The sequence below is a fragment of the Anomalospiza imberbis genome, chromosome 9, assembly GCF_031753505.1.
Source record: "Anomalospiza imberbis isolate Cuckoo-Finch-1a 21T00152 chromosome 9, ASM3175350v1, whole genome shotgun sequence".
NCBI lineage: Eukaryota > Metazoa > Chordata > Aves > Passeriformes > Viduidae > Anomalospiza > Anomalospiza imberbis.
This window is the reverse complement of record NC_089689.1, coordinates 25248954-25261755: the sequence shown is the minus strand read 5'-3', so window position 1 is coordinate 25261755 and position 12802 is coordinate 25248954. Positions and strand designations below refer to the sequence as shown.

At 36.9% G+C, this 12802-nt stretch overlaps 1 protein-coding gene across 1 annotated transcript in view; it reads left to right on the top strand.

Annotated features, from left to right (window-relative positions):
- The window catches only part of FAF1 (Fas associated factor 1), a 152853-nt gene that overhangs the window by 13620 nt on the left and 126431 nt on the right, over positions 1-12802 (top strand). The window contains exon 2 of the mRNA XM_068198731.1: positions 3402-3470. Coding sequence (XP_068054832.1) covers positions 3402-3470 — 69 coding nt within the window. The remainder of the gene's footprint in view (positions 1-3401; positions 3471-12802) is intronic.

The following is a 12802-nucleotide window of genomic DNA, read 5'->3' as shown; positions in this document are numbered from 1 at the left end:
CTTTCATCTTTTGATGACTTAGAGGATCTGCTGGTTGTTCACTGAAAAAAGATTTAGTAGTATTCAGGTAGGAATTTTCTTTTAAAATATTTAATGCCTTCTGTTAAGCAGGTCTTTCATGAAAGTAAAGCTGAATAAAAATCTGTGAATAATAAAAAAAGTCTCTTCAGCCCCTCTCTTTACTTGCTCAGAGATGCATTTTTTTGCATCTTTAGGGCTCATCTGCTGTGCTATATTTTAAGGGATTTTTCATTTCTGTTTCTGAACAAATTTAACTTTGTTTTTCCTATTAAATTTTTATTTGTTTGTTTCTTGCTTGGGTAGGATAAAAGGAATAAACATGAAGAAAAAAATCTTCATGTATTGTAAATAATTAAACCCTTTGAATTCTGTGTGCTTTTCTAGATAAGTGAGGCACAGAGCCCTAAGGTGCCAGGTGTCCCTTGGACTTGTACTAATGAAACTATTCCAAATATAATGAAAATACAGCCAGGCAATATGGGAAGTAGTCCATTCAAAGAACCTCTTATGAATATTTCAGCCATAGGAAAAGCCGAAATCAGCCCTTGCAATTAGGGATGAGAGGCAAACCCATGAGGAACCAGACTTTGTTAATTCTGTTGCTCACAGAACCTGCTGGTTTTCTGTGTGTGTTTCCCTAAACAAAGCAAAGGCAGGAGCAGGCCACGTTGTTCTGGGACTGATCTGTCACCACAGAGCCTTTGACATCATGTCACACTTGCCATTGAGGGACCGCCTGTCTTGTGTGCTTGATTTCTTAGGGAAAACCAAAGACATGCAAACCAGATGATTTTCTTTAGTTTAGGTTGCATGACAGGATGCAGGTACAAGGAAGCTGCTTTAATTTTTGGTTGCTGGGGGTTTTTGGTCTCACTGATGGCTTCTGACTTGGTACAAGGATTTGTATGTCATAGTATGTAGTGTTTGAATGTTGAAATACAATATAATAAGATTCTAAATAATCTTAATTTGCTGCAACTGACATTAACAGTGTGTTGAAGATCTGGGAATGTCTGGTTTATGGTTACATTGATAAGTAGCACTCATTCTTTCCTGATGCAGTTCTGAAATGTTTGTTTTCTGTTTTGTTGACAACTAGCAAAAATGGTCTGTCTGGAAAGTGAAATCTTCGTTTAAGAACTCTTCAAAATCAAATATGAAAAAGGACTGTAAAAATGGTGCAAAGATTTTTAACCAAAACTGCTTGTCTTTGCTATTAAGAAATCTGATGATTTTTATTTTCAGCTGGTGTTTACACCTGTCTATTCTTGTTACCCAGTGACTCTGCATTGCTAAGTGACCAAGAGCAGGCTTCTGTTTTACATTGTAAATCACCAGAAAGATGATTCAGGAAGGATGCAGACACACAGGTGAATTAGCTGTTTAATTACTCTGCCCTCACTGTGATGAGTTAACTCACTGTGTACTCTGGCAGAAGGATAAGCTGATTTTGTTTAGTTTATCTCCAAATGAGAGTATGCTGAAGTGAGCTGAATTGATTTGCAGTTAGTATGGCCTAAGAGAAGACAGTGGCAAGTCAGCAGAGCTGCAGGAATGATAAAAAGAGGGGACAACTAAAACCAGTGTTAAATCCTGTATTGTAGGTACCATCTCCTCAGGTTCATCTGCACAGCCCAGGGGTCAAAACAGCACATTGTTGGTCAAGTTCTTATTGTAGGATGGAATACAAGGTAGTTCTTAAAAAGGTCATGCAGATTTTGCAGGGCTGACAAATGAGAAATAGTAACTATTTCTCTAATTACCAGATTAAGTGTATTTCACTCGAATGTAAACAGAATCTCAGACTTCTGCAGAGCTTTTTCTCAAAGCAGGATTTTTTGCAGCAGATCTGTTGACATCAGTTCCAGTGGCAGGTTGATGGTAGTATGAACCATCCTGTGATTCCAGAAATGACAAGCTCAAGCCCTGTACTCTTCAAACCTACCTGGCATAAATGTATAAGCATTTGCTGGGGATTGTGTTGAAGTTTTGTTCCATTTTTAACTTCAGAAATAACTGTGAGAAATAATGAAAAGAAGGCAAAATGATGCTTCTGAGGAGCAAAGTGGTATTTTTTAGGGCTCCCAATGTGAACTGGGTGAAATTCAGCATTAACACAGCATGCTCTGAAGTGGAAGAAGATTTGTCTTGTTGCAGGGAGGATCGATGTGGTCATGAGAGCACTGTAGCAGTAGAAAATGCTGCCTCCCCTCTGCAGGCAAAATTCTCCATAATTTTATCTTGTGGTCCTTCAGACTGGTCCATTTTGTATTTACATACTGCATGTAGTGTTTTGTAAGTGTGGAATTTTTCAGGGTTGAATTTAGGAAGAGATAATTGACCTTGAATTTTTTTCATGATTTCTTCTTTTTATGTTTTCATGGTTGTAAATTGGGAAAAAAGAACATGGGAAATATATCACCTGATGGCTCTTTATGTCTTGGAAGGAAAAAAGTGTCTGCTTAGCCTCCTTCTTCTCTTACAACATAAAGGGAATCAGGAAAACTGATCTGTTTGTTGCAGCTATCTAGCTCTGTATTATTAGCGTTAAAAAGTTTGTTTGTTTTATTTTTTGGATGCAGTTTTATATACCACAGTTTTATATAACTGTGTGGTAGAGCAGAAGGAACACAATCACGTTTCAGATCTTGTAAAAGTCCTAACTCCTCTTGTGTTTGAATACAGTTAAGATGGTTAGGATGAAAGATAAATTCCAGAAAGAAACTCTGCTGTTACCTTTTCTCTTTTGGTAAAATAGATCTGATATAATGTGAATGGTAGCAAATATGTGGCAGAATGAATAGCAATGCTTTGCCTGCTGAAGTTGAATAGTTGAAAAGGTCTGGATATCAAAAAAAGGCAGCAGGTTGCTGCATCTCAGTTTTTGCTGAGTAGAGGTGCTCTTGTGTTTGGAATTAAGCTCAGTTCAAAATATGGTTTTATGAGGATTAACCTTAAAAATGCTATTGTGTCAGATTTCTTGAACTAGGTAAAACCAGAGTACAGGGCTAGAACTTCAAGGTTTTTTTGTGCTCCCATTTAAAGTAGTCTGAGTGCTTCATAGATTTGAATTCATAGAATTCTCAAAACACATTTATGGGACAGCACTATTGTCCTAATTTTACAGATAACTACTTGGTCTTGCTTCCCTAGGTGGCTTGCTCAAGGTTGCACAAGAGTCCTCTGGTGGAACGGGGAATTATATCTAAATGTTTGATGTTTAAAACTTGAAGTCTGATTTCTGGATTACCGTTTCGTATCAGAGAGGGAAAATGTATACCTTTCCTGTCATCCTGCTGAAATGAATTGAATGATAAGTATTAATATCCTGATTTTGATCAATGCTTTTAATTCTGTTTACTGCTTCTTTTTATTTTTAGGCATGTACTGGTATTGAAAATATTGATGAAGCTATAACGTTGCTTGAACAAAATAACTGGGATTTAGTGGTAAGTATTCTAAGAAAATGACTTCATAGATCAACCCCACGTAACAGTGACATGGCATCTTGCTAAGACAGCTGGTAGCTTTATTTCAAATTTGGGGGTGTCTCGTGGCTGGGACAAACAGGCTGTTATGTGCAGACTGCTTCTGGTCTGTTAAAGCTTTATCTCCAAGTAAATGTGATCCTGAGTTAAACAAACCCCGCTCTGCTGCGATTGTCTTCAGCCTTTCTTCATTTCTTTCTTGTCCTCTGAAGCCATGTTTCATATTGTCTTTAGTTTCCTCTTGTCTTCATTTTGCAAGAAGTGTTATGAAGGGTCGCATTTTTAGAAGAAGACCGGTGTGTACACATATGGGTTTTGAGTATTTAGGTTCCTGTGGAAGAAATGGAAGATGAAACAACTTTTTCAAATTTTCATGTGCTTTTAATTTAAAATTAGGATTGTTGCTTTTCTGCTGTTGGTGGTTGTGCAGAATTGAGTCAGATGATTAAAGCCATAACTTTTAGATTTGGTGCTATCCAGACACCATTAAGTGCAAACAAAAAACGAAGCAAACACTCATCCTGGAAAAAACTCTCAACTATTTTGCCACGAGGTTCAATGTGCAGACAAATAGGAGGAAACCAATAATACCAAGCAAAGTAGTCTTAGGTGTTTTAAGACTCTTCATAGGATTAGTAAATAAAGAAACTATTAATCCAATTTCTTAAGGTTTAGAAGTGTAAACTACAGCAAACTTAATTAAAAAGTGAGTAGTCTTCCTTTAAACTGTAAAACTTTTGATTTCCTCCTTTTTTTTTTCTCTTTTCCAAATGAGTGACCTTTGGACCAGTCCAAAATATCAGAAAGTTATTATGAAAAAAATTAGATTTCCAAACTTGGCTGTGGATATAGTTTCAACAGTAACCTATTGTAAAAAAATAGTACAAATTTCTGACACTTGAAACTATGTGTTAAAATGAACACAGTCTTTATTTTGCAACATGTCAAGGTATGAGCAAGAGTGAGACACCAGCGAGCAGAAGGGGGTGTCTGTCATCAGTGGCTTCAGACAGAAAAAACCAGATGTGTGTTGAGTGATGGAGTTAAAACATCTTTTGTCAGAGTTGTTTGTAGTGACATGGCATGAGCTCTTTTAAAAATTCAAGTGTTTACTGGAAGGCAAGGAGTAGCCTTGTTCATTCTGTTCAGGTTGTGAAATTCCCAATACAATCCATTCGATCAGTTGGATTTGGTTTTGGGGATTTGTAACTTGTGTGCATTACAATAAATGGCCAACAGGTTGGGTTGAATGAGAGAGCTGCCATGAAAAATGGTCAGAATAAGTCACTTCTGAGACTCCAGAATGAGCAGAAAGCAGAGTGAAGTTTCTATAGCTATGAGAACACCTTCAAATATTTAATTTTATTAATGATTACTAGATGATCTGGAAGTAGAATGTAGAGAGGAAAGAAGTAATGACCCAAATGTGCAAGCTTAAAAAAGGCATAGGGAAAGTAATAAAGGGTAGAAAATTAGGAATGCAAGAGGTACTTGAGGAAGGTACATACTTTTTGAAACTAGGCAGAAGATGAATGGGAGGAATGTCTGTGAAAAGGAAATGGTAAGTTGTAGAAGAAAAAAATAATATTGAGAAGACTCTAAGTGAAGGAGATGCCCTAAGGGTCTGTCATTAACAGGACACTGGCTCATTTTTATTCAAAGTAGCCTTGTAAAAAAGGGAGTGGGAGCTAAAGCCAAATCCTGCTAATCTAACAAGGAGGTAGAAACAAAAGAATGAAGGAAGAGAACAGTGAAGAAAAGGAGTTCCTGGGGTGTGAAAGAATCAAATATCTCTGTTAGGCAAGGGTTTTCAGCATTTCAGAAGAACCTGAGGAAAGGCTCATGACTTATGAGAAATGTAGTATTTTTTATTTTGGAATTAAAAGTGCATGATCCACGTGTCATGATTTTTTTTTTTTTGTTGTTGTTGCATTTTTTTATACCTTTGATTCAGTAATGAAGTACAGATTCAGTGCCTAGAAATTGGGGAGGGTTTGTTTTAATTCAACCAAAAGGTTTTGGGGTTTTTTTAGCTGAGATGAAAAGCTAAAGAAATCCTTTAGTTTGGCACTAAATACGTTGTTCAACTCAGAGCAAAACCTTTTTTGATTTCTAAGGAAAACCAAACTTGAAGAACTTGGTTCACAGTTCATGAAGACACTAGTGAAGTAATGATGATTTTGATAAGGGCTCCTCTGCCATCCTTTGGCTCCCAGTGTTTGGTAAATGGGAAGAATACAATTTCTGTTTTCTCTAATTTCACTTCATTTTCTGCATCTGATTCAGAGGCTTTACTTCTGTGATGTTGGAAGTAAAATCAGAAGTCAGTATTTGATGAGGAAATCTTCTGTGAGGCACCCAGGCTACTAAGTAGAAAGCTAAGCAAATCCCATTCAGATGTCATCAACCAAAGTTCAGGGGCACTCCTGCAGCAAAAAGGGGAAAAACCAAAAACATAAGGAAGTTCTTGTCTCAAAGAGATTGTTTACTCTTGCTTTTCACTAAGCCTGTCTGTATCTCAATTCCATGTTCCTGTTCGGGAAAAAAAAGTCGTGCATTATCAGAGGCTGTGCTAAAGACCCAGGTTGAAGATGCCCTTGGGCACCTGTTGCTTCTTGAACTCTCTGACACTCAGCTCAAGGGCGTTGTTATTTCTCTGGGACTTCAGCCAAAACAACCAAAAGAAGGAGCCCTGGTGAGCTGGAAAGCAGAAGGATCCCAAACAGAAACAGAGGAGTGGGTACTGACATGAGCTGACAGAAAAGTACATCAGCATGCACAGAGACAGCAGAGGTTATTAAGTTCACAGAACAAGTTTCTTACATTGTGCTACAAGTACTGTGTGTTTGTGTAAGTTTTTCTAAGGATTACTTTGTTTACACTGAAGAAATATTCCTGCTGCTTACTTTGTCACTGCATTTTTTCCCCCTGGTCTTGCTAGAATTTAGTATTAAGGGTTAAAATGTCAGCAGTGTCTTTCTTATTACTGTTACTATGTTCTGTATCTTTTGGACATTAGGTTTTACCTTTAAACAAAGCTAAACCAGAGTTAAGTGTAAGGCTCTCCTTTCTGGATTTAGTTTTTCTAATAGTCGCTTTTGTTTTTTGTTAAGAATTAAACAGAATTCCTTTTTCTTTTCAGTTTAGAACTGAAACATCAGCTTCCTATTTTTGAACTCTAAAACATTACTTACCCCCAATTAGAAGTCTTCATCTATAATCCTCTTTATGAGATACTCTAAGACGGTATAGACTGCCTCTAATTTATCTTGAGTTGGGTACTAAATAAACTGGACTTAAATGTCTCAGAGTTGTGGATGTTTTATCATGCTCAAAGCAGTTGTATATGTTTTGCAGTAGCTGCTTGAAGCAGTATGGGAAACTGACTTTCATAAATGTTTGGTTGCTTGGCTTTGTTCAAGTGCTCAAAATAAAGTTGGTCACAAGAGTGCTGTAGAGGAATTCAAATGCAGCGACAGTGTAAAAACTGCTTGGTGGGATCATGAAGCCTAATTTTGCCAATAATTAGTTCCCCTCTGGTGCATATGACTTGGCCTTTGTGGTGGTCTGCTGCATATAGAGCAGCTTAGGGTTTTCCTGTGTTAGAACACTGTAGCCTAATTACAGGGCTTATTATAGGCTGGGCGACGAAATGTTTCAGATGTTCTGTGAGATACAGAAGATCAACATAGATAATATAATGATCTCTTCAGGCATTCTGCTATAAATGGATGCAGCTCTCTTAAGCCTCCCAGGGTTGCTGGTATGTTATTTCCTGAGTGTCATTTCTTTTAGCTGTATTAATTTACAGTAATTTTTACCATCTGAGGAAGCAGAAGTTAGGAATTTCTGTCCGTTGTAAAGTCTGGTGGTTTCATAGCTTGCCCATTTAGACTCTGACCTTCTCTTTTGGCCTGTGAAGGTAAGAATGACGAATAAATACATCTTAAACTTTGTGTATAAACAATAAAATAAAAGTGTGAAAAATTCCAACTCTGTGTCTGTTGAAATGTTTCTGATGATGGTACATATTTAAAGGAAAATCACCCATTAGTGACTTGACCTTATGCTCTGTGGACATTTATATATGTGAGATTATTACACAGGTGAGAGCTCTTTGCTCTCTTGAGATCCCGTGCTTGAATCTGTGCATGAAAGTAAGTGAAGTAGTCTGCTCTGCCTTTCACCGATTTAATGAAAAATTCAAGTCCTTCATATACAGCATGACTTTATATTCTGTATTGGTAATCAGAGCAGGATTTTTGAATGAAGAGCAGAATTCACCACCCTTAATTTTCTGCTTTTTCCAGGATGGCCATTTCTGTTTTTACTCCTGTTCCCTGGTCTAAAATAGTTTTTATTTCATGTGTTTTCCAAGAGACATTGTAATATAGGTACTTTTAGTATTGCTTTAAGAAAAAAATAAATTTCATCAAAATAGTGGGGGGAGAGGGCCGTTTATTTTCCAATATTTAGTTTACTTGTAAATATATGTATAATGATTGTATGTATATAACCCCCCCTTGTTTTTTATTTTCAAAATGACCTTTGTGCCTTCCTGCTATACTTGGCTTGATTATTCTGTATTCTGGTAGAGGATCAAAGCACAGTATAACTTCAGTAAAACCAGCAGTTTAATGCACCTGGAGATGGGATGAATTGCAGTTCCTGTCATACTCAGGTTCCAAGAATCACCTGACAACAAGTGATTCTCTATCTTGGAAGGAGAAACTGTATATTTTGAACATCTGTTTTTATAAAGCTTCAGCTCTTAACTAGAACTTTTAATTTTAAATGGATAATTTAGACAGATGGAGGTTTTTTGCATCTTGCTTGTAAACTTCTCGGAAAATAATATTTGTCAGACAGAGTTTTTTTTACTCTAAGTACCAATTTTGTATATGTGTATTTACATCTATGTAATGTCTTTTGGAAAAAAGTAACTGAACAGACAAAAGAATTGAACTGAGAGAAATCAGGTAGGACTTGGCAATTTTTTATTTCTCTTGGAGGTGCCCATTTAGGTGGGAATGGCAAAAAATGGGCTCTTGACAGTTATCAGCAATCTGTTATTTGTATCTTCCAGTGCTCTAACCAGTAACAATCCTTTTGTTACACAGTGTAGCAAATTTCAGTCGGAGCTGGGCAAACTGATACACTTAGATTGTCTTTTTTTCTCTCTGGTTTGCCCTGCTGCAGCTTTGATGTGGTCTCTCTCTGTGTGTTATTTTGATTGATTTGAATTAGTCTGCCTCCAGAAACTAGGTGATTAATTTGAGTTTGGCACACAGCCCTTTCTTTTCCTTAAATGTGGGGCAGTGTTCAGTGAATGTTTATGTCCTGTGTTCAGCAGCTCTGCTGTTGCATTGCAAGGCTGTGTTTCAGTGGCTGGGAACCAGGACTGCACTTTATGGTGATGGTGTTCATCACACTGGCCCTTTGGTTTTGTATGGCTGACCTGCTGTTTTCTTTACTTTAGAATGCCATACTGAATATGGCACAGATTTGACAGCACTCATTGTGGGACCAGTGAGAAGTTCAGGGCATATTCCTCTCATTAGGACTAGATCTGAGGGATTTTCACTGCTGGGAACACGGGCTTGCCTGTGTATCAAATCTGCCTACTGGAAGCAGAGGTTTGTACCTTTTTTTTTTTTTTTTTTTTTTTTTTTTTTAAAGGAGCATTAAAAGTTTTGTTTTAGACAGGTGTTCTCTTGTGGATCTGGGTGTCCTGTGGAACATGTTCTTGTCAGCTCAGCAGGTTTATTCTCACTGTTACTGGAGTGAGGAGCCTGTCCAGCATTCACAACCCTGCTGCCAAGCAGAGGGAAGGAAGGAGGAAGCCCTGAGTTAGATAATCCCAAGGAGAGTTGGTGGATGGGCATCCCACTGGTGCAGGTATCCCGTGGGCATGGTGCCTGTTCTCCAGGAAATTCTGGAGTTGCAGGTTTTTTTGTGTGCTCAACTGCAGCATTAATCTCTCCTAGTAGGACACAATTGTATGTGAATTTGTCTTTTACAAAGGACTATAGAAATCCCCTTTGGAAGTCTTTAATGTATTTTCTGTTAAATTAGGGATCCCTGCTTGCAAAAAATGTTGTATTTCTCATTCTCCATATTTCCAGCGTTTTGCAGCTTGCAAAGTGACATTTGTGTGTCTTTCAGTAAGCTCAGATGCATACTGTGTACTTTATACAGCTGGGTGGTAGCACAGAAGACTTGTTGATTCTTAAAAACAGTATTAAATTACTTGTTTTTACTTTCTTTCAAATGCCTTAATCTTTGGTAAAACACATTTCCTTTTAATGTATTTTTTTCATGGAAGATTATATGAAATGTGTAGGTCTGTAGGCAGTTGTAATCGTGGTATGGCTTTCCACATAGCTGTATGCACATTCATTTATTTAAAAAACACCCAAAACAACCCTCAAAAACCTGCTTTATTCATGTGAGGGTAACAAAGGAATTGTGATTATGTGTTTTATGGCTGTATTTTGTTACTGTGATGAAGTATATGAAATTTTAGTTCTCTTTCTGACCAGAAAGAGAATGGAGGAGATTTTTAGGTAAACTTTTGCTGGCAATATTGTAAATTGAAATGTAAATTCTGTCTCTCCTTTTCAAATAACAGATGGAATTTAGTTACTTAAATAATTTAGGTTTCTAGTTACTTATGAAATAACCTCAAGTTTTTCTTGTATAGTGATCAAACAAGCAATGGGACTAATATATTTAGATTTCTGTTCATGGTGAAAGACTCTTGTTTCTTTTAACAGGGAATTTTGTGTTCTGAGAATAAATAAAAAGCAGCACCTGAGATCCCAGTCCTGCCCCATAGTACTGCTGGAGCTCTGTGGATGCCTCACCCACCTACCATAGTTTTTACAAATTCTTTTTTTAGAGGTGCTACCTCTGTATTGGTAGTTTCTATGAAGATTGCTTAGCATTCATTTGTCCTGAGACATTCAAATTTCAGAACAAATTTCTAGAATATGCTAATAGTGAATTGGCTGGTATGAGGTATCTGTAGTTTATTACCCTGTGACTGTGACCTATTTAGTTGAACTAAAAATTGCACACATCTTATAAACATGTGTTTGACAAGTGTTTAGTCTGTCATTGAGTCATAGTGGGACTGTGTGAGTAGGAGAAAAACTAAGTAAATTATTTAAGAACAGCATCTGTGCCAGTGCTTTTTGGAAGTGAATGTTGCTTGTGAAAAATTTTACCACAAAAGCTAGGAGCCATCAAGAGCCATCAGAGTTTTAAAGCAGAATGTCTTAAAATGGATTAACTTACAATACTGTTAAATATCTGAACAGTTTCTAGTTTTATTTCAATAAACTCTCCTTAGCCTGTCCTGGGTTGCTGCCCCCCCAGAAGTACAGCACAGGCTGTTGGAGAAATGCTGAGACAACTTGCACATTACTTACTTCATCTTGGGATTTTCTGTTTTCCAAACTTTTAAGCTAAGTCTTGCATAACTATTTTTTTTTTATTATGGATTAGTGATTAGGCAGTTGGCTGACTACAGCTAGGGTCATTAGAACACTGTTGATATTTCATGTTATTATGGCTTTTCAGTGAAGGGGCCTTAGGCTTTTGGCAGTACTTCTATGACTTTTTGTGTCCTGATTTCTTGTGTCCTGAAATTTCTTCCCTGGTATTACTTTCTAAGAGCTAGTATGTTGCAATGAATGACTAAAAAAAACCGCCTTTCTTTTTTAATAAGACTGAACAAAAAATATATTGTCATGACATAGCTTATCCCTAACCTTTGCATTTTAGTGTTGCCTTTCAAATTTACATACAATAACTAGGAGAGGGGTAGAAATATGGGCGTTCAGAACATTTTCCAATATTCATATCAAGGCATAGCCTTTCATTTATCTGACTCTCCTACTTTCTATCTATGAATGTTTTAAGGAGTAATAAGATATATTTTGGTATTAAGCATAAGCATTCCTTTCTTAGAGAAGGTGAAGCAGCATTAATGTCAAAGTTGTGACATTAATGACTAAGACTACTTGTATGCATGTCAAAACCTCATGGGCTACTTGCCCTTTCTATGTGAATGAGTTTTGAGAGTTGTTGAGAGTAGATTGTTTTCCTTTATTCCTGCTGAACTAGAGTCAGCTCAGGTACATGCTGATCCTTAAGCTTCTTAGAAATCTGTACATGTTCCTTACTTTCACTGTGCCAGGAAAACACATTCAGTTATGAATATTTTATTTCCATTGCACTTTGTTTGGGGAATTAGGCAGTGGCAACATAGAATTAAGGAACTCTGCAAAATGTAGTGGGTTTTTTTCCTCAGAATTTTAGAAGTATATCTAACTGTTGAAAGGCTTCCTAGTGCATTTAGGCATGTTGTAGGAGTGACAGGAAAAAATTTGCTGAAGCCACCAAAGATGTAGGGAGAAATGGGAAACCACATCTAGAGTGCTAATTGTAATTTCAGCGCGTGCTCTCTTGCTGATGAAGTGAATCATCTGTATGAATGTATTCATGTGGCATTTTTTGATGAAATGTTAATTTTTTGCTTTATTAGCAATTCTATTGTTTTGCAGCTTTTCATGAAGTATATTTGTTGTAAAGAAAGCAAGCTGAAATAAAGCAGAATGCATAGAAGACATTTCATTGTAGTTCAATTACGGTTTTTGGTTAAATTTTAACCACGATGGGGACAAATGTTGTCATTCTGTATAAACTTTGTGGGTGTAACTTCACGTCTAGCACTTGGAAATACTTTTTGAGACTTGCAAAGCTGGGGAGATGCCAGCATGTATAACATAAGCTACAGGAAAAAGCTGACTCATTCCTTTGCCTTGAAAAGCCTGCCAAAAATAACACAGGTAGAGATTGCTTCTCTTACTACTGAAGCACAATGAGTAATTTTGTTATTTATGTATTACTGAATTAATTAAAAAACCTAAATGGAATAATATTTTTATTACTTAAACTCATAGCAGTCAATTTTTGTAACCTCTGAAAGTAATGGTTTCAAAGTAGCTATGTGTGTAGTAAGGTAACCCTGTTAGTAAAAAGCCTCTTTGTGGTTAAAGTGATTTGTATTTCTGCAGAAGGTTTAATGGAATTTCTTGTTTAGAATACACATCTCAGACTTGCTTGTAACAGGTGAGATTTGGTAGTTGCATAGCAAACTCAGAAGCCACATTCCTCTGCTTGGGAATCTCAGGGTCCGGTCTGGATGTCTTGGGGCAGAAGGAAATGGTGGTAATTAATACAGCTGGTTTCAGCAAACCTTTGTTGTATTAATCCACATTGACTGC